The 22,551-nt window shown below is 30.8% G+C and overlaps 1 protein-coding gene across 4 annotated transcripts in view; it reads right to left on the bottom strand.

Moving 5' to 3' along the window:
- Positions 1-251: 251 nt before the first annotated feature.
- Positions 252-22,551, bottom strand: part of Pex5 (peroxisomal biogenesis factor 5) — a 47,933-nt gene continuing 25,633 nt past the window's right edge. For 3 of the 4 annotated variants that reach the window (XM_076464281.1, XM_076464283.1, XM_076464282.1), the window contains exons 8-16: positions 18,472-18,600; positions 15,208-15,344; positions 14,225-14,276; positions 13,552-13,698; positions 11,634-11,704; positions 10,935-11,138; positions 8,069-8,234; positions 6,130-6,287; positions 252-5,379 (exon numbers count right to left, since the gene is read on the bottom strand). In XM_076464281.1, coding sequence (XP_076320396.1) covers positions 5,172-5,379; positions 6,130-6,287; positions 8,069-8,234; positions 10,935-11,138; positions 11,634-11,704; positions 13,552-13,698; positions 14,225-14,276; positions 15,208-15,344; positions 18,472-18,600 — 1,272 coding nt within the window. In that variant the 3' untranslated portion in view covers positions 252-5,171. Of the gene's footprint in view, positions 5,380-6,129; positions 6,288-7,456; positions 7,579-8,068; positions 8,235-10,934; positions 11,139-11,633; positions 11,705-13,551; positions 13,699-14,224; positions 14,277-15,207; positions 15,345-18,471; positions 18,601-22,551 lie in introns of those variants that run through there. The other variant, XM_076464284.1, reaches the window with a different exon arrangement.

Genomic DNA, 22,551 nt, shown 5'->3' with positions numbered 1-22,551 from the left:
TTTTAAGAGTCAAAGTTACATGAGAACTGGATTAGCAACTTATGATAAATCAGTCACCATCTTAAGTATTTTTGAGAAATAAATCTATAACAATGCTTCATTCTTTGTGTTTTATTGAAACAAAAGGGAAATGACACCACTATGACAGTTTAGTTTACAAATTAACTTGCAACTGAATATTTCTAAAAAAAAAAAAGGGGTATTCACACACAGTTTTAAACATTTATGAAATAATATTCTAAATATTTGTAATATTGTTTCCAAAATTTATTAGACACTGAATGTGTTTGTTATACAGCCAAAGGTCCTGAACTGAGAAGCCCTTTTTAACAATGAGTACTTTTATAATGTTGCAAGTACAGAATTTGTCACTTTTAATAGGTGTACACTTTAAGAAATACAGCAATGAACTGTTTTCTTTGAATCTTAAACAGTTTTATATATATAAAAACCAACATGGACATGTAAAACAAGCAACAAAGTCTAAAATATGAAAAACTTAACAGCTTCCAATTACGTTTGCAGTTTTCATATGTGGAATTAAAGAAAATTAACCCTTTAACTTCAAATCATATGAAATTGTCCATTAGACACACATATGTAATTAATGCTTGGCAAAAACGTTTTTTTCTCTAAGTTTATCACATTAAAACAAAATTATCAGGTACATTTTATAATCTCCATTTTGGTTTTCTTTTATTCTTAGTGGTTTATACAGATTATATTCTTCCAAAACTTACATTTCTTTAAGTAATACATGTAAATGTATTTTATAATATACTCTTCAAAAAAAGAAATGCAAAAGGGATATTTTTGTTAATTTAAAGAGAAATATATGTAATAACGTTACAAGCTCAGAGTATGTGATGTTACACGTGTTAAGGCACTGATTTTTCACCAAAACGCATTCATGTCCAATAAATTTGAGAGATCCGCATGTTGTGCAAGTGCAACATGTGCAAAATCCCTATAACAGTGAGGGGTTCTCAGTTTCCATAGCTTAGTGTTAAGCCACCGACAAGCACAACGCAACAACGCCATTGGTCGCTTGAAAGCAGGCAAATCTCGATCAGATGTTGCCAGAAATGTGAATGTCCACCCAAGCACCATCACAAGGCTATGGAATCGTCACCAACAACATGGATCAACTTGTGACCGTTCGCAGACCTTGTGTGACCACTCCCGCACACGATCGCTACATCTGGTTACGCCTCCTTTGGGATAGGACCACCACTGTGACGTCTACTGCCTCAACCATACCAGGACTGCGTAGGATTTCGTATCAGACCGTACGCAACCATCAACGAAATTCTTAGGCCCCATGTGCAACCCAACATGACAACGCCCATCCTCACACAGCTCGACTCACCACTGTCTTCTTGAGACACCACAACATCAACGTTCTTACCTGGCCCTCCAGATCACCAGATTTAAACCCCATCGAACATCTTTGGGACGAGTTGGACTGATGTCTGCGACAACCTCAACCGCAGACTCTACCTCAGCTTGCAGCAGCTTTGCAGGCTGAGTGGACAGCCATTCCACAGGATGTGATTCGTCATCTCATCGCTTCCATGGGCAGGAGGTGCCAAGCAGTTATTGATGCTCACGGGGGGGCATACTCATTATTGACGTTGAGTGACGTTAAACTTCAACTAGTGAAGCGTGGACTTCGCCTTTGCAGACTTTGGATGTTCAGCAGTGAATGTGCAAAGTTTCACACATGTCATACAGAACTACCCGGAATAAACTTGTCAACAATATGTCTCAAATTATGCCTTTTGAGTTTCTTTTTTTTAAAGAGTATATTACAAATTTCTTTTTCAAATAACTTTTTACCTGCCAGCATGTAAGTTATTGCCTAATAAAGACCTGACATGAGTACAAGCTGGTTGAAATAATGTGCCCTAAGAATAAAACATTAGTATATGTTCATGTACAACTTCTAAATAACAAGGTATCAGAGTTATATAAATAAGCTATCAATGTTCCATTACAGGCAACGTAATCTAAACATTTATTGTATTTTAGAAATATACAAACAAGGAGGAACCTAGTTTGCTGAAGAAAACTTATTACTCCAAACATTTTTCAGCAGATCCTGCAGGGGGAGGGGATTCCAACATAGATGTGTATTTTTGTACTTTTTGTTTTTAACAATTTCATGTGTACAGTGTAGTAATACCAACTAAAACCCTGTCACCATGTTTATTCACACTAGATCTTCCTAGTCCAGAAGAAACATTATGGCTATTTATCTTTTGATGGTTTTACATGCACAGAGGGGAAATTAATTTGCTTTATTCAACCAATTCTTGAGGACTTGTACTAAAAGGGCCAACAAATGATTTATGGTTGTTTTTTTATTCAATTTATATTGACTTAAGTTTCATAAAGATAATACTAGACACACCAATGCCTAACTTGTACAAAAAACCTGTAATAGGGTATAATATTTTTATATACTTTATACTGCATCTCTAAATCCTGTCTGCATGTGATATGTTAAGCTTGTTACTGAAGTTTATGATGGTTGAAACTAACATTAACTTTGAACAGCAAGATCAGATTAATAAAAAATATATGTTACAAATTTTACAGTTATTGATGTAAAGAGCAGTTGAGCTATTTCATTTGACAACCACATGAGGCAGGTACATTTTCTTTTAAAAATTTTACAAAAATCCTTGGTATTTGTTTGATATCAATAAACCAAGTCTGAAAATGTTACAAACTTAAACTGAGTATTCATTAAAACCCATGCATGTATATAAAAAAATACTCATCACTAATATGCATGCAATCCAGTTATCCACCATCCAGCACAGTTTAAATATCAATTGACAAAAGCAATGCCTGCAGTCAAGTATGGCACACTTTAAACTGTACCTTTTTTACAGAGGGTTGAGAGTGTTATAATGATTTTAAGGATACAAGCCATACATTAACTGCAGGTGATATAGTTGCAGTGAAATGGCATGTACCAGGACTGCTTTTGGGATGGGAATGTAATAGCTCTTTACAACACCAAACACTTATCTATTCAAATTACATATTTAGGATTTCCAGAATAAGGATATCCTTTATACTTAATGGCAGTGAAAACAGTGGAATAAGGATCAAAGTGGGGATATCAGAACCATCCAGAAAGAGAACTGCAACAAATCTTCACCAAATGTAGCAAGAAAAGTGTATCATTTTGTAACAGGTAACAATTAACAACTCCAAAAGTTGTAAAGAAATCTGTGTTTCAAACAAAAGTATGCAACACAAGTGCTTTCATAATATGTCAGTTCAACTATCACATATATAAAGCAACTGAAGAATGAAGCAAGTCTTCATACTATTTCTCTGAAATATTTACAAGTTACTTGATGGGATACCTATGGATTTCTATGCAACTAGACAATAATGGGTATACTATAAACACATAATTTTAAGTCCGTTTTTTTTTAACATTTGGTGAGATTCCTGAATCAATTTATTTTATATTGGTGAGTACAAGCCATGCTTCTCCACAGGTGGCCCACAAAAAAATTGTAATAAAATACAATTGTGTATTAATTATACACTTATATAAAACCCAGAGAACCACTACTTAAACCTGAAAGCAGAAAAGCATCATGAAATTCTTCTAGTGACCATCTTTTTCCAAACATACCTTTATTTTTGACAGACATATGGTCAAAACCCTAAACATTTGTACTTTCACTGACTTGAGTCCTGCATATCTATAAGAACATATTTTTTTATTATTATTATTGTGAAAGCTGTTTGTATACATGTAAACAACCTCTCTCCCATGTTATGTATTGGGTAACTGAATATTTTGGTTGTTCTTAAAATATCTGCTAGTGCTAAGTTAAGCTGCCAAAAAACAAAAAATCTAGAGTTCCTTTTTCATAACTTAAGAAGCAATGGCTTTTGTACATAGATATTTCATATAGTATCTTTTAATGCTTGGATATCAATAAACTGTAACAAAATGAAAGGAAAAATGAGCAAATTACTTGCAATCCAGAATGAACAGTTGTTAAACAAATAAGCCTTACAATTTTAAAAATCACAAAACTGGTGATATATTAGAGCAACATATTTCATAATTTTATGTGATGTAGAAATGTGAAAAAAAGAAAGAAAAAGGAACTAGAATTAGCTGAACATTTTTGTCAGCAACAGGTACAAACTTTCCATACCATCTCGGATAGAGTTAGCACTGTTCTCAATTTGCATCCTCACAGAAAACTAATTTTCAAAATAGAATTAAGATGCCAAATTATAAAAGTAAACTCAAAGTACTGAGTTTACAATAAACATACAATGTGTAGTTTTGATTAACATGGTAGAGAAAACAATCATACATTTTAATTGTTAATAAACTAATCAAATTCAAAGCATGCTTAATTAGCAACAACTCATGTTTTTCTTTGTCTAGCATAACTGTATGTAATGCTTAGTTGTCAACAGAATGTGTACAAAAAACACTCGGCCACAACATCAACTTTTCTCTTTGTGAAATACAGTTCGATACAAATTTACTCAATTATCTTTGCCACTTAAATTTTTTTTTAGAGAAAACATAGTTTCATGGCTTTTTAAATTCATATAAAAGAATCCAGTTTTCCTTAGGTTTCCTTCTCATTAACTACAGTATCAATACTTATAATTTTTACGTTCTTACAATTTCATTTTCACAACTTTGTCTCGAGACAAGATTTAAACTTTTCTCTGTGCTAATTGTATAAAATAAAAACATATAGAAAAAGCCCCATTATTTGAGTTTACAACCTAAGACTAAAAAGCCACTATATGTGGGCTAAAGATTAATTCTTAGACAGAACAAGTGCATGCATCAAAGCTGTTAACTAGATATAAGCATTCACTTAGAACAGTTCTATATTATTTAATCACACTGAAAGCTCTTCAATATACAGCATGTTACATAATCATATATATAATTTTATATTAGTTGCCAGCTGCTTGCCCTCCATTTAAAATATATGTAAAAGAACCCTACCAGTTGAGAGTTCTTAAAGAAACGCAATTCTGGCAACCCACTGACTGAAGCAAGAAGCTTTATTGTCAAACCTCCCTAAGTCGACCCTCCACCAACCAACTCGCTGCTATGACTGATTGGCGAGACATTCACAGTGAATGTCTGGACGAGCTAGTCACCTGGATTCACTGAATTCCCTGTTCAAAGTGACCAGGTCTCTCCGATCTACAGCTTCACAGAGGTCAGGTCTGTTCAGGATGTTCATCACCATTCTTAACGTGGACCAAATATTGTTGGACATGGTGGTCCGTGGCTGTTTGCCTTGTGGTCCTCTGCCAGCATCTTGGAGGTTAAGAGATTCAAGGAAGTGTCCTGCAGCTTCTCTGTTAGAACAATATCGAGAGCCATTAACTAAAACAAAATGTTTCATAAATTCAGCAGAGCTGTTTTAATAAAACTTATTACTTACAGTTAGTCAGTTCAAGTTAACTTCTGTCATGCCTTTGCAAGGCATAGAGGGCCAGTGCTTTCAAACTCTGGTTTCAATAGCACAAGCAGATGGGAATTGCAATCAATCCATTGCATGTTAACCTCCAGCTAAAGGTTAGTACCCATAATACACCTTAGCATGCTAAAACTTGTGGGGTAAAACATCTTGCTTGTAGACACGAGAGCACAATGAGGGCCAACCTCAAACTCGTAACCATCTGACAACAAAGCCAGAGTCATACTGCCTCCTACTTACAGTTAAAAGACAATACAAAAGGACATTTCATTTCACTAGCAAATATTCTGAAGCATAAAATTAAAATATAAAAAAAACTTTATGCATTTCAATGAAATAAAACAACTTTACTTTGAGGCATTAACAACATTAAAAAAATATGTTAATAAAAAATATTCGCTGTGAAACTGTCATTACATCAATACAAATTTGTTTCCTCACTTGTGATTATACTGGTCTCATTAAAAATTACAATCCTACTGTTTATCTCATCACCCGATGATAAAAACCACATTTCTCACTTACAAGCACCCAATGATAAAAACCACATTTCCCACCTATAAACACTCAATGATAAAAATATGTTTCTCACCTGTAAACACCCAATGATAAAAATCACATTTCTCACCTGTAAGCACCTAGATTAATACAACTGATTCCCAAGTTAAAACGAGATCTGATGAATCCTGGGGAGATTTCTAGAGCTCTGCGATATGAGTTCACTGCTTCTTCAGATCGCCCTCCATTAGCAAGTGTGGCTCCAAACCTATTCCAGGTCAAACTGTCCTACATTGGAAAGAAAAAATGGATTCAACACACAAAGAAACAAGTGCTAAATAACTGTAACTAAACTAAACATCAGTAATTGTTCAAATATCTCAAAGAAACATAACATTAAATATTAAATTAAAATGTAATAAGTAGATTTGTAGCTAGTATTAATAATAAACACATCTCTAATTTTCTTGCTTGCAGAAAAACAAACTAGGTCTCATTTTAGAATTCCAAGGGATTAATTTTTGTGGTTTTAATTGGTGGTAAAAATCTTCATTTTTTCCTAGCAATGTTTAGATTCTGCACAATAGAGATAGTTGTAAAGTACACATCTTGCTCCACAGTATAATACAAGCCCATGTGCAAACGTGGAGGAAAAGGCAAAAGGGGGCATTTGCCCCCCATTACATTTCACAAAAAGAATTACATATATTATGATGCAAAATGAACAAACTCAAACTAAATATTTTCAGTAATTTCTATTAAAATCATAAATTAAGCACACACAACACATTATTTTAATCTGTTGACTTTACTGTAAAAGCTGATTTACATACATAGAGGCAACCTTCTTACCACGTCCAAATTACATCCACAGCAATGTGAACTTAATATCAAAAATGAGCCGTGCAAAGCTGGATTCCATATTAGCCATACTAAATTTTTAAGGTCCCCCATTTTGTTTGTATATGCAAGACACAGGTGTTTGTAACTTGCATGTTTCCATAACATGAAGTATTGTTGTCAACAAGATATCTCAGAGGATGGATTAGCCTTGCTCTTTTTATTATATTAGGTTGAGGAATAATTCGTGAGCATTTTTAAATAATTTCATTCAAGCATTACATGCAAGACTATACAATACTTCAATGCATGAACACATTACACCCAAAACATTTATTATGATACTTTATTTCATGTAATACCTAGGTATATAGTATGCATTGTTGTAAACGAAATTGCAAGAAATTGAATGCGAAAAGCAGATGGTGTCGAAAATGCTCGATTTTGTCCACTTCACATTCCATATAATGAGCTGAAAATGAAAGCAAAAATTAAAGACATATGAAAATCAAACACACCATTTATTAGAGCAAAAAATTATCTACCAAATGACATGAAATATTTTGCGAAAGCATTTCATTTATGAATATATTTTTTTAACTTGAAAAAACGCTTACGAATTATTCCTCAACCCAATAATTATTGGTCACAAAGTGTCCAAGTACTTCAGAGTCTGAACTGCTAAACATTTCCCATTTATTTTCTGTGTTTGATTGTCAATGACTGAAGTAGAATCTTGCTGAAAATAAAACAAATTACAGCTTGTGTCATTAAAACTGTTTAAGTGACATCATAATACAATACTCTTGAAAGCACATGCACAAAAATTAGCCAACTTGACCCCTTTTCTGAGAATATTATGTGTAAATTACATCAGCATACATATCTTGTGTGAAAACATTTATTACAGTATATTGTTTGGAACCAATCCAATAAACATCACAAGTGTTTGAATATTGGTCATCGTCCTGGGATGACTGGCATTTAGCAGTATACAGTACAAAGATAACTGCCGGCTTTATCAAGTGCTCCTATAGAGAACAAGGCTGAAGGCACTGTCCTTTATATGGAATACTGAGGTGCCCATTATTACAAAATTTATTTTGGTCATAAATAGTAGTAAAAAAGAGTCTTAAAAAGTCTGCCCTTAATAGCTTAAATTAACACAAAATATTTCTGTTTGTTTTTAGCATAATATACTGAAATAGAATGATAAAATAACTACTTACATCTGGTCTGACCTGAAGTGCAGCCTGAAAACAATCTGCAGCTTTGTCATATTCACCAGAAAGGTTAAACAGGACACCAAGTCCACACTGCACGTCAGGATCATGGTCAGTGGGGGAAATCCTTGCTGCTGCGATGTACAAGTCTCTTACTTCATCAAACTGTTCTCTGTTCATTAGAAATCCATTAAAATATCAAACTTTTTGATGTAACTAAAATATATATATATATATATATATATAGCTCATTGTGATTCATACTAAAATGTTTTATGTACAACTTATTGTGATTCTAATGAATTATAACTGACAGCAACCTTAAACCACACTATATTGTTTCATATAGAACTTATTGTGATTCAAACGTTATTAAAATTGATATAGAGGGTTTTGCTGCCCTCCAGGATATGCAAATGCTGATGATGTAACCCATGGATTGCTGTAGGAGTAACATAATCACGTGAGTTGTAATCAAATCACACCCACATTTTTACTGAATTTCCTTAGGAATCAACTGCCTGTCTGAATAACTTCAAAATTGGATTGGTTCAAATCCTTTTTGTAAGCTTGAGATCATGTATTTGGAAATGTAATATTATTTACACAAGTGCATTTACTTTGGTAGTAAAATAAATCCTGTTACTGCAGAAATGAATAAAGCTTCTTGTTGTGTATTTCAACAACAGTTTCTTTGTAGCAAAATATTCTACTGGTCAACGATGTTAATGCTATAGAAGTGTGAATGCAACAGTGATCATTACCGAAAGTGTCTTAGATCAAAAACATTTATGTTCTCAAAACATAAAGGAAAGACAACATTTGATTATTTGGGCCAGATTAAAAAAATTTGCAAAGGCTTTTCATTAAATCTATTGAACCTTTTTTTTTTATTCACTAAAGATTGAGATCACCAATATATTTCTTTAAAATATTAAAACAAAACTTTTACACATGGATAGATAATTTTGACAATTTTTGAAGGCCTAATATTAAGTGGCATCCAGCACTTACATCCTAGGGAAAAGAACTGTTGAATTACAAATAATTTATGTTCAGAGTTCTTGCTAGTGCTATTAACTTCTGAAGTAGCACTGTAATTTAACATAAAAATTAATTTAAAATTCTCAGATAAAGAAAATTGTATGTATCGTAAACAAACATCTCTAGATGTTGATGACAAAACAAAATTAAAATGTGTACTAGATTAAGACTCTGAGTCATCAAATGAATATCTGCAGCTACTTATCTTTGATTATTAGAATGCCAAATATTTTTGTAGTGGATTGCTGAACCTACAGAAAAGTCACAACATCTACAAAAACGTAATTAAAAAAGATTTTGTCAGCTAAGGTTTTAAGTATGTAGACATTTGTGTTACTGGCTACAGCATTCTAGAATAGATGTGATGCAATGAGCATGCTTAAACATCCAAAGAAATTGCAGATGGAACCATACCAATATATGTATGTGATGTGTGTGTATACAAACTAGATGTAATTCCTCAGGGTTCCTGAAAGTGTTCCATTTCAAGAGTAAATAAAACCAAAATTAAGAGTAAGAAATGTATTTCTTGCTTTACGAGTTTGTATTTCATTATTTGTTACAGCCTTCAAAATGTATAATTATTCTTGTGATTCATGGCAAGCACATGTTCTACTGACTGACTGACAGATGACATCTGTATATTGACACAAGTAGTTAAAACAGGTGACCCCTCGAAGCAGCCTTTAGTTCCCTTTCTGATAAATAAACAAATTAAGATTGTGGGAAAGTTCTTTGAGTTAGTCAGTATTAAAGAGTTTGTCGTGTTTTCTAACCAATACAAATTCAATTACATTAAAATTGGGAAAATATGTGTGTCAAAAATAAACAATAGCAAAAAGGAAAAAACAGAGCAAAATATCCTATGTATAGCTGCTGAACTATTGGTTTAAAAGAAATGAACAGAACAATGGGTGTGGGTATAAAATTTAAAATCACAATAAAGAACAGTAAAAAATACAGTTACAAGGAAGCATTACTTCTTCCCAAAAAGAGAATGGGTTCCTATAACATAAATACGGTTCAGTTCTTTGCTTTTACATGGGGAACATTCAACTAAAACAGACATTAAGACAACTAAATTGAGATGTGAAACACCATGTTTTGTCATTGAAGAAATGTTAGGAGACACATTTTGATATTATTATTAGCAGTGTTTCTTCCTTGTTCATGAAATATCTTAACTTAACAATCTGTATCACCAATATATAGAGGGTAAGGAAGGCCACGAATTATGCAGAAGATGACAGACGTGGGTAGACATGTAAAATACTTTCTTATCTAAGAACTTTTTCCATTTGCTCTTGCTTACTTGAGGGGATTAAAAAAACAACAAAAAACAAACAGGTTTACATTTGTGAGTGTGTAACTCAAGCAGATAAATGTTAAAAATATTTTCACACTGCAAATTAAAATAAGTAAAAAATGTTTGGAAAAGCTGTTGGTAATTTTTGAGTGTCTGAAAATACAAAAAGTTTAGCACTTTTTATTGTCAAACAAACTACAAGTTTTAGAGAAATTAATACAACCTCTTCTATTTTTACTAGGGTTTCTTTTGTCAGAGTTTAGGAGAACCTTACTGCCTTAACTTGGTTGAAAACCAAAACTCTGTAGACTTACCTTGACATGACCAAAAACCAAAAATTCTGAAATCTCACCTTAATACGACCAAAAACCAAAAATTCTGAAATCTCATCTTAATATGACCAAAAACCAAAAATTCTGAAATCTCTTCTTAATACGACCAAAAACCAAAAATTCTGAAATCTCATCTTAATACGACCAAAAATGAAAAAATCTGAAATCTCACCTTTACACGAAGACTTACCTTGACATGATTGAAGCCGCTACATGGGTGTTTGTAATGGTTGAAGCATGTCCATCTGTTACAGATACTAAGTGGCTGTACTTGGGGTTGTATTTTATCCAGTCACGTAGAATTCTACAAGCCTGGTTCTGCATAGATTCATTTGTTAAACTTACAGCCATTGCCATCAGTGCTGTAAGATTATCTGGTTGGAGCTCTAAACACCTACAGAGGAAATTAATCATCATATTATATGTCAATAACAACATTTTCTTTCAGAATACAAGATCAACCAAAATGACAACTTGTTAAGATGCACTGTGTGAGAGAAGAGTTAAATGACAGTGATGAATTTTTTAAAATTTCAATGTGTGTAGAATAAAAATATTAATATAAAAGTTTTTTGGAATATTTCAATGTACAGAACAAAACCAGGGGAAATAGTCTATAATAACAGCATAGGTAACAAACCCATTCACAAGCAAAAAAGTCATTTTGGTGGACTATCTCAGAAAATGGAATGAAAATGTGGAAAAAAAATTGATGAATAGCAATACCATAAGCAATTCTCAAACAGAATAGTCTGTCTCTATTTAAGAATATCCTTAAAAATACATTTTTCAATTTACTGCCTCAAGAAACAAACATTTTAAGAACACTACAAGATAAAACATCACTACATAAAAAAAATTATTTAAGCACATAAATGAATGCACACACCTTTTCAAGGCTGAAATTCCAGCTGGATCTTGTTCATTTTCTGCTTGGCTTGTTCCTAAGTACTGCCAAGCCTAATTAAAAAAAATTGCAAGTAAATTGTTTTACTGAAATAAAAGTACAGAAGTACATATACATAAAGCTTTAAAACATAGGGAGACAAAAGTTCTTTCAAGCACATACATATGTTTCAGATCATTTAATATAGTTATTTCTCAATAATATCATTCAGATCTTGGCATCATATTTTGATGAAATTCTAAAGAGAGTCAGCTCAAATTATAAAAACTCAAGATTTTCTTTTGCACTTTAGTGCACAGGTCTTTCAGATTATTTTTCTTTTTACAAGCAGCTTCTCAATATCACCTTGTTTTAAGAAATAAAAATGATGGATATAACGTTAATGAAACATCTGTGCTAAAGTCATATATACAGAGCACATTAAAGGGCTTAAACCCTTATTTAGGTAACATTTCCTCAAGTCATATATACCTGAATAAGGGATTTCCAGATGTATTCATTACAAGTTTGAAGGTTTGCATTTGTTATTTTGTTGCCATTTTCCATAAAAAAATTATGGGAAAAAAAATTGGTCCAAGACTATAGGATGGGTGGGGCTGGGTAATAGCTTCCCTATGACATGTTCATTGGTCCAAAGACCTTGAAGTAGTTTGCAGATAAACAAATTTGTTTTATGTAGATATACACAAGTTAAAGTCACTTCCACATTTCAGGTGACTGCAATAAGAAAACTGATAGATATACTGTTGTGAAAGTCAGTTTATTGGCTAATGTGATTGTTTGGAGACAATGTACAGAATTATGCACTGTGTTACAATAATGCAATACCTATAGGTCATCATACTAAAGAACTGTTGTACATGTGACTGCACTGTGTGGGCTGTTTTTGGATAGTAAAATTGGCCGATACGATGTATGTAGAGCTTGGAAATCCATCATTTTATAAATGCAGTTGCCTAAACAGTGGAAGTGACTTTTTTAAAACACCTTACATGTCCTAAATAGAGTTCTACCCTTTTTAAAAAATCAATACTTGGCAAAGCAGAAAGGATGAGATTTGTTTACAAGTCAAACAGTGGTGCAAACTCTAGCTCATAACCAAGAATACAGTGACTCCTTATTTAAAAAGATGGAATGTTACTTTATATGTCAAACAGTGGTACAAATGCTTGACACCAAGAATACAAGAACTATTTGCTTCACCTTTTTATATTAGAAAGAATCTTTTTAGATTCTGCTAACTATTTGATACTGCTAACCTTTGATAAATTGTTTATCTTCAGGAAATTTGACAGTCTGAATTAACATTTATAACAAGCCTTTAATGTACAAAAAAAAAAATTAATGAAGTATTTTTAATAAGCCAAAATAAAAATTGATCCTTAAATATGTAGTTTTCGTCTTATATTTCCATGCTCAAAATAATGTTCACGTTAAGATTAAAAGTACATTTATTCATCTGAAAATTCACAGATTTGCCTTGTTTAATCTCAAAAACTGAAATACATTTAAAATGTTTGTTTTCGGAAAAACTTATATTTCATCTGTTATTTTCACTACCCCAACCCTATATGGTCAATTTGACTGGGAATGCAGATGAGGTGGACTAATTAGAGATGAGAAGGTACCTAGAGAAAATGTGTCATGTTCCATGATAGGGAAAATTCAGGATTTTTTAAAAATATTGCCTTATTAAAATAAGAAATTAAAATTTGTGTACTATTAAAATATGGATTATTGACTAATATTTTATGCTATACTGCTTGGTATAAGATAAATAGTAGTTCAATAAAATTGTGAATATATGACACTAAAACCTTGTGTTATGTGCAGTAAAGAATACCCAGGACAAGAGGGTTAAAACTTGATTAAAATTTTAAAATATTAATAAAAATCTTACCAGTACATTTTTTGGATCTTTCTGAACAGCTGCTTCAAAAAGCAACACTGCACTTGGTAAATCTCCTTCCTTCAGTTTTTTTAATCCTTCCTCAAAAGGATGTGGATGTTCTAGCCATTCATTGTCCTCTGCAAACTTGTACGATTGCTTTAAAAAAAATGTAGAGAAATGGCAGCACAGAATTTATGAAACAGCAAATTATGTCTTCATTTTTGTAATTTAAAATTTGGTTTATTAAAATCTTATAAATTTCATCCAGCTAGATTCTAGTGCATGCCACTGTTATTTCCTTTGTTGTTGTTTTTTTCTTAGTATTTTATTCAGGTATATAATTTCACTGTCTAAAGGTTAGCTGAATTATTCATGTCTACAAAGTATTCCAATCAATCAAATTTAAATTCAGGGTGACAATGTACTTTTTAAGTTCCAGTGTAATACATAAAACTACATCATAAGCCTAAATTTTAATAAAATAAAAGTTTAAAGCACACAGGATGTTTTCACAAATATTGCTACTTCTAACAACTCCTTTCACTCATTACTCTTATCTTGTTTACAAAATAAAGAGGCTACTCTTCTTATTTACGGATTGTGGAAATTGCTAGCAGTTCAAACCAAAGATTAGTCCAAAAAACAAAGGTATCAACTTTTTGTATCAAACATTCTTCCTTACTTCATATGCACTTTCCACAAATTCTGAAATCCACGGATCCTTGCTTTCTCCCCTACCAAAAATCAAAATCTACCAATTAAACAGAAACAAAAAGTATAGTTAACCAAAATATGAACTTAGATATCCAGTAAATACATGAAAACCTCTCAGATCTTTTTTGAAAAACTTTGAATAAAATATTCTAAGCTGTTTGAATTTATTTGTTGTTAACATGAGGCTACAGAAAGAGTTATCAGTGTTGTGCCTACCACAAGCACCGAAACCTGGTTTTAAGTGCCATGAGCCATCTGACTTACTGCTGTGCCACTGAAGGGGTGGGGTGGGGGGGAATTTTACACCATGTTATAAATATAAAGCTGATTAATATTTTATGCTAGAGAAGCATAAAAAAAAATCTGTATTAGTTTTCAAAATTCGTATGTTAGGTTTTAAGCAGATGTATTACAAAACTGATAGATACATAAAAATTGTACTTCCTTATTTATGTTACTCAAATTTAAGCTGAATGCAGGAATCTTTTGATTTAGAAGTAGTGCTGTTTTGATACGAATCTCTTAAACTTAAACCTTGCTAAATAAACCAATGTCAATCAACCAACAAGAACACACATTATTCAGCTCCACTAATTAACATCTTACATCCCTCATGTAAGAACATTCATTAATTTTTGTTTTTATAATCAAAATTTTTTCATGCAAAATGCAAGCATTCTTTTTTTTTTAGTAACCAACACCTTCCATAGTATAACAATAGAACACATTAGCATGTTTCAAGTATCTTTCGCATAAAAGAAAATCATGTTAAACTATGCTCCTAGTATTTAATTCCACAGAAAAGAAAAACACGAATTAGCCTATGTTTCAAGCAATTGGTGTCTTTCATTCAAACATTAATCTATTCTTCCAATAATCTTATCAATTATTGAAATAGCTACAATCATGATAAAACAACAAGATATGAAAGGAATACAAAATAATAAAAACCTTGACATTTCTTCAAGGTCACTTTGGAGTTTTTCCCAAAAATCTTCATATTCTTTCTCATCTTGTTTCCTTTCAGATTCTTCAAACTCTCGATTCCACTCATCCAAAGTAGCATCAGTACCGTTTTGTTGTTGATACTGTTAACATTAATGTAAAGTAAATTTCAGTGTTCCTAACGAGAAAGTTGAGTCTAAAATTATAACTTCAAAATCAGGATAAAATACTGTCTGTCACAAATATGCTACTAGAATTCAGAATACGATTCAATGATGTCCTGTAACCTAAAACATGAAAATTCTAGCCAAAAATATTTATGCCTTACAAGTTACAGTTATCACCTCTATACTTCTTAGTTGATGTGGTTAATCTTGTAACCACCAGTTTCCAAAGCACAAGTTTTAATAGATTTTGTGTATCATCATGAAATTTTACAAGTTTTCAGTAATCATTACAAATCTTTTGTACACAAAAATGCAGTTTTTTTTAATTATGTTTTTTAATAAACATTTCTCTGTCAATATATGGAATCATTGTTAATGGTTCTGAGTACAAAAGAACTTTTGCTTTAAGATTAAAAATACTTTTCATCTTAAACTTGCCAGCTTATTTGTCCATTCTCTAAAATCTCCTAAATAACTATAATTTCTTTTTTGCGAAACTTCATATCTTATTTTCTCTACTATAAATCTATACACAATTAATTAACTTGACTGATCTTGTAACCATCATAAAAAATTATAAAATAAAGCTAAAATTACCTCTTTTTTAATTTCTAGAATGATGAAAATTGTAAATTGGTGCTTAAATTGTTTATTCTAAGCAAATTAAATCTTTCAACACAGGCCTGGTCAATTTGACCAATCACATGACCTCTTTTACTTGTTTGAAGTCTTTACAGTTTTGATACTACTAGCTTTTAATAAAGTATATACACAACACTGGACAGATTTTCAGTAAACATTATATACATCTTTCACATAAAAAAAAATCATATTCATTGTAAAATATTTTTTTACTACTAATCCACATGCAAAGTGATTTTCAAGCAAAGTTTAAAAATCCTTTTTATCTCAAAAATCTCAAATTTCATTTGCATAATCTCAAAGATTTCCTAAGGACATTTCAAAAATTTGTCTTGATAAAACTTTATATTTTATCCATTATTTTCTCTACCCTAACTCTGTACAAATTTGGTTAATTTTACTGACTTCCTAACCATCAAGAAAAAAAATCAAAATAAATCTAAATTACCCTTCCTTTCTTTCTAGACTGACTTCAAATTGTAACATGAAACTACATTTATTATCTCAAGTAGCTTTAAGCCTGTAACAACACAGACATTTATAATGAAATTTTGTTTTGATGCCCTATTATTGCCTTTTGACCCATGTCTAATTACTATTTGCACCAATGTAGGTTGCAAATCATTTGGGGAACATGGAGCTCATGTTACATTATTGAACTACACTACTCATAAACTACTACGAGCTGCTCATGGTTGTGCCTCATGAAACATTCTTATATTGTATATTTTACTAAATCTAATCTTAATTAATCTATATAGATTCTTATTTTTACATTTTAATTATTTTTATATTAATAAATAAAGATTAAACATAAAAAACAAAAAAATAAGTTATTACCTCTTGTTTTTCTTTTTTTTGCTCTCTACTACTGATGACACTTAACCCTAATTTTCTTTTTATACTAATGGTAGCAAAGGACTAAATTTTTATTTAATTAAACAATGCATCAAAAACAAAAAATAATATGCAAAAAAGCAGACAATTTTCCCTATCTATTGCATTTTTCTGACTTTCTAACTGTGACAAGAGCTATTACAAGTTCAACCAGGCTAGTCATTTATCTTTACTAGGGGAACAAAGCCTGTATTAACAGAGAATATTATAATTCAGAAAACACGTAACATAATAAATCATTCAATAGGTGAAAACCTTGGATTTCTATCGGTTATACATAATGTAGAATTAAACATAAGAGAGAACTATTAATAAATTCTCAAAGAAAGGATGTGACAGATGGGTGTGGCAAAAAGGGTCTCATTTTCTATTTGATGGCTTTGTAGCCAAACAAGATTAAAGGCCATAAAAACTATAGTCGGTCAGAGCAATGGTGATTTTACAGTGGGTACTTTGTGTTCAAATTTTAATTTATTAGAGTGGTGATAAATTAAATAAAGAGGAGGAGATATCAGGAGAAAATATCAATTTCTCACACTAGGGGAAATTCAGGATTTTGTACATATTGTCTTATAAACTTAAGATCTTAAAACTTATAATAGTATTAAAATATGCATTATTAGCTGTGATTTTATGATCTACTCTTTGGTGTAACAAACAAATAAGAAGTTTAAATTTTGAACATCGTGACATGCACAATAAAGGATGCCCATGCAGAAAGAATTAATGCATATATATAACATTATACATATGTTTATAGTTAATATTACTGCTCTTTGAACCACATCTGACTAATAATCCTGCCAGGTTCTAAATCACTTAGCTTACATGTAGTTCGTATTGGATGACATAGTGCACTATGTGATTTAGTTGTTTGTGATTTTTTTTTTCATTATCTTACCAAATTAACACTACCTAACCCAATACACTTCTAAATTTTTATATATATTTCAATTGCTTTTTAAATAGTAAATAAAGATTGTGGAAATGTAGTCAACACTTTTATGGTACAGGTCAAATCTATGAAACTAACCTTGTGTGTATTTGGTTAATGAAGTCTGAGTCAGAGTTTCAGATGATGTTCAAGTAATGAATACAAATATTTTAGTTACATAACCTTTGGAACCTTTGAAACCCATACCTATAGGTTTTTTTAGTACTCTTGTATGTTGTATTTAATACAATGTTACTAAAATGGAATAGAGTGAAATGAATATGTTATAGTTGACATCACAGACATAACACCAAGTTGAATGGCACTCTATAAAAGGTCATGACACATACACTTTGAACACCTCACCCATGCACAGAGTTAATCAACTACATTCAACAAACAGATTCTAATGACTTGAGAGAGTTTAATTGATAAAAAACAGTAACAACCAGAAACACTAAATTCTGTTAACTTATCAATAATATTAACTAATCAGTTTAATGATAATTCTAATTAACCCTCCAACTCACAACATTAGATATTTCACAAATGTTATATTTAAGTCTTCTATTTCTTTTTTAACTAACCACAACTTTAATCACTCTTTATATAAATCATGGGCAAACTTACAGATGGATTATCTTCTGAGAATTCTCGAGTCCAGATTTCAGCCTGTTTCTCTTCATCTGTTTTTTCAACAACACTGTTCCCTTCTACAGAAACTTCTCCATCTCCAATCTTCCTAATGAACTTCAGAAACTAAAATTTAATAAACTCACAGTTAGTTTTGGTTTAAGAACTCCTTGTAATATTCTTCAATTGTTATTTTTTTTAACAGGACAGTTCAGGTTTAACATTTGACAACTTACTGCCCAAAGAATAATGTGAAATAAAATCTGCAATCAACTTAGTTCTGAAGTTACTTTATATTTGAAAATAAAACATACTTTGTACATATGGCCCTAAAACAGATACAGAAAGTCAATTTTCTACCAGTTTTATTTATGGCTACAAACTGAAATCACATTAGCACACAATTCTTCTAAGGGTCTACTTTGGTTTATGTTAGTTCGATGGCTACAACACAAATCTGCAATCAATAAACACTGAAGCCATCTTTTATTAACTTCTTACCTACAACCTTGATCAATTTAGCAGAGTTCATAAGCTCAAAAACTGATATTTAGAATTTCAGAAAATATCACATATTTTGTAGAAAAAACAAAACAATTTGTAATAATGTATTTTTGCTAAAACATTTTCTGGGAAGGCATGGTATCAAAGTGTTGACTATTCTGAGTAAAAAGATTATTCTTATGCTAGGAATAAAGATACTTTTGTTCATCTAAAAATTGCCCAATTTCATATCCATAATTTCTAAAACCTCCAAAATAAATTTTAAAGGTTTTTTAGTAAAACTTTATATTTTATTTGTCATTTTCTCTACCCTAACTCTAGAGAGTCAGTCAATTTAACCAACCTCATAAAAATGATTACAAGAAAAATATATCTATATTACTATTTTTTGATATTTAGAACTACAAATTTTAACAGGAAACCACATTTGTTTATCCTAAATAGCTTAAAAGCTCTTTATGGTATACACGTTTCCACTTGATATTTATTGTTTTATTATGCTTTGAACTATGCCTAACTAATAATCTCATTACACAAGTTGTAAATTACTAGAAAAATTTGTTGCTCTTCTTACACTATTAAATTGCATAACACACATTACTCAAAAGAGCATCTCATGAAATTTTTTTAACCTAATTTAACCTTATAAATTCCTAATTTTTACACTTGGATTACTTTTGTAATACAATGAATAATGAATACACATAAATACAAAACATAATATATACCCAAGTCTTTTTTTTGCTGTCAATTGTCAATTAAATTTTTATACTAATGGTGCTACTACTACTAAACTAAATAACTTTATTTAATTTAGAATAATAACATGTAAAAAATCAATGTCCTATAATTATTAATTTTTGGCTTTCTAATTATACAAAACCTGAACTTGTGATGTATTTTCAATAAAGTTTTAACTGGAATCAAAATAGACAATTATTTGTGTAGACAACAATATGTCATTTGATAGATTAAAACTTGAGTTTTCTATGGGTTATAACATATAGTTTTAAACATCAGAGAAAACTATTAACAATTTGTGAAAGATAGGACATGACTAAACCCTATAAAATTTATGCTTTACGTGAGTAATAATAATAACTACATTATAATGAGTAATTTACATTAAATTCCACACTTCTCAGACAGGTGGTAAAATAAATCAGAAAAGAGCAAATGTCATAATTCTCATACTAAGTGAAAATTGAATGTTAAAAGAATAAACTCCAAGAACTTAACACTTATATAGCATAAAAAGTTTGTTTTTTTAACTATGTTTTTAATGTCAAGTATATATCATGATAATAAAACAGTAACTTTTTACCTTTAAATGCTTTTTTGCACAAGTTACTGTGTTACATTAAAAATTAATAAAACACTTTTAAAGTCAATGTATGTAGTATTACTGCATGTTATGATTCAAAGTCATACCTTACTCAAGTTTTAACTCTTTAACAGAATATAAACCTTCAAAAACTACTTTAAACTTTGGATGTAATGTCACATGATCAACAAGCTATGAAAAGTCTGTATTATGACTCTCTGTATCTTCAGTAATACAACAGTAATAAGGTATTGGTATACCTATTCACTATAATGATACAAGTAATAAATATTTTCAACCCTTGACAGCTGTCACATCAACCTCCAAAAAAATTGTTTGTGCTTTATCTTTCCATGTAAACATTATACACACGCTTACAAATTATAAAAAGCTCATTTTACAGTATAAACTAGCAACAGTTATTTTGAAGTTGGCACCAAGTCTTCATCAGAGCGCATGTGAAATTGACTATAGTATCGTATCTCAGAATGGCTGGTATGGGTTTAACACTTATTGATAAGCAGAGAACAACATTTCGACCTTCCGAGGTTAACTTGAAGATGACCTAGGAAGGTTGAAACACTGTTCTTTGCTTATCAATAAAAGTGTTAATGCCCATACCAACCGTTCTAAGATACATTTTTGTTTCAAGTGGGTTTCTCGTCATCAAGAATGAGCATAGTATTGTTGGCTGCTTGATTGACTTTAGCACTGATAGTTGTTTCTTACTTAACTATGTTATAGTCAGAAACAGTTTAATTGTACTTAGTTTGATACTATTATATTTTAGTTCATTATGTACTAGTTATGTTTTAAAATGGTTTAAACATTTTTTAAACATACATCATATTTTACCACTGTTCTCAAGGCTTACAATATTACATCCTAAACAAAAGTTTTGAGTACATATCCCAAATAAACTGTGATATGCCTCAAGGGCACTGTTGACTCATGCTGAGAACAATAAGTTGTAACAGACAAGATTGTAAAATAAAACAATAAATATTATTTACATGTGAAAAGGATGAAAGGTAAAGTTACAAATTTTGCAAAAGGAAACTTTAGAAACAATCACCAAACATTTCAGAAGATGTGTACTTTTGTTTTTTACTTTCTAAAATAATTTGTTGCTTGTATGTTGTTGATAACAGTTTGTTAGTGATATGGTCCAGAAAATGAAAAAATATAAAACTTTACTTTAAAACTTTTGATATTTTGAGGAGGTTCTAAAGAAATATGAAAACTATAAAATGAAGATAAATATTTTTATACTTAAAATGAAAATCACTTTGTACTCAATTTCTTAATAGTTTGAATGTGAGTAACTACAATAGCAATTAACACATTTTTAGTCAAAATAACGATAGAACCACTATCCACGTACAAGATACTTGTAATCTTTAACTCAATGTTATCAGTTTTTTAAAGGATACATTAAAAAAACCTGAGAGTTATCAGATATTTTGTTGCACAAGTGGAGTTTGTCACTTGATTTCTACAAATTGTGCAAGTCTGCCATGAAAGTGTTAAATAAACTTTAAATGTAACTCTCTGAAAAAAATCACAACATATCCACTTAAACTATAAAATATTTTTCTGTTTATTTTCAAAATTAACAGTTTATCATAATTCATTTTATTTTAATTTCAAGTTATTATTTAGATATGTTATCCAATTCACTTATTTTTCTGATAGATGAAAGCAAGCATCCCAATCCAGCAATGAAATGGTTTTAACAATGCTGGAAAGACAAAACACCTCATATGTTAAGAATTGAAATACATCGTTGAACGAGTACTTTCAATATGCAATACCATAATGAATTCATATAAAGTTGAAGATGGCACAATATTTAAAATTATACATCTTTACTGAAGGAACAAGACTTATTCAAACATCAAATGTCTCCTTACTGTTATTAAAAAATCTTTATTTGTATGACCTCAAGTGTTTTGACCAATTTCCAAGATAAACAAATGACAACTGATAGAAACTGTAAAAACTATTTTATCACTTACCTGGAAAATCTGATATTAGCTTGGTGCTAAAATATAAAATGGTACAGAAAATTTCTGATTTTATTGCTTAAGAAATAATTTTTGCAACACATTGTTGTACTAATAAAACTAAATACCACAAAGGTTAGTTATAGTCCTGAAAAATGTTTTAATTACCACCATGCTCAATAAAGACCTTAAAGTAGGTTTGATTTGTTTTAAATTTCTTTAGCATTTCAAATTTGGCAATTA

Source organism: Tachypleus tridentatus, chromosome 10 (genome assembly GCF_004210375.1).
Source record: "Tachypleus tridentatus isolate NWPU-2018 chromosome 10, ASM421037v1, whole genome shotgun sequence".
In the NCBI taxonomy this organism is placed as follows: Eukaryota; Metazoa; Arthropoda; class Merostomata; order Xiphosura; family Limulidae; genus Tachypleus; species Tachypleus tridentatus.
The sequence above is the reverse complement of the archived record's forward strand: the minus strand, read 5'-3'. Positions and strand labels throughout refer to the sequence as shown.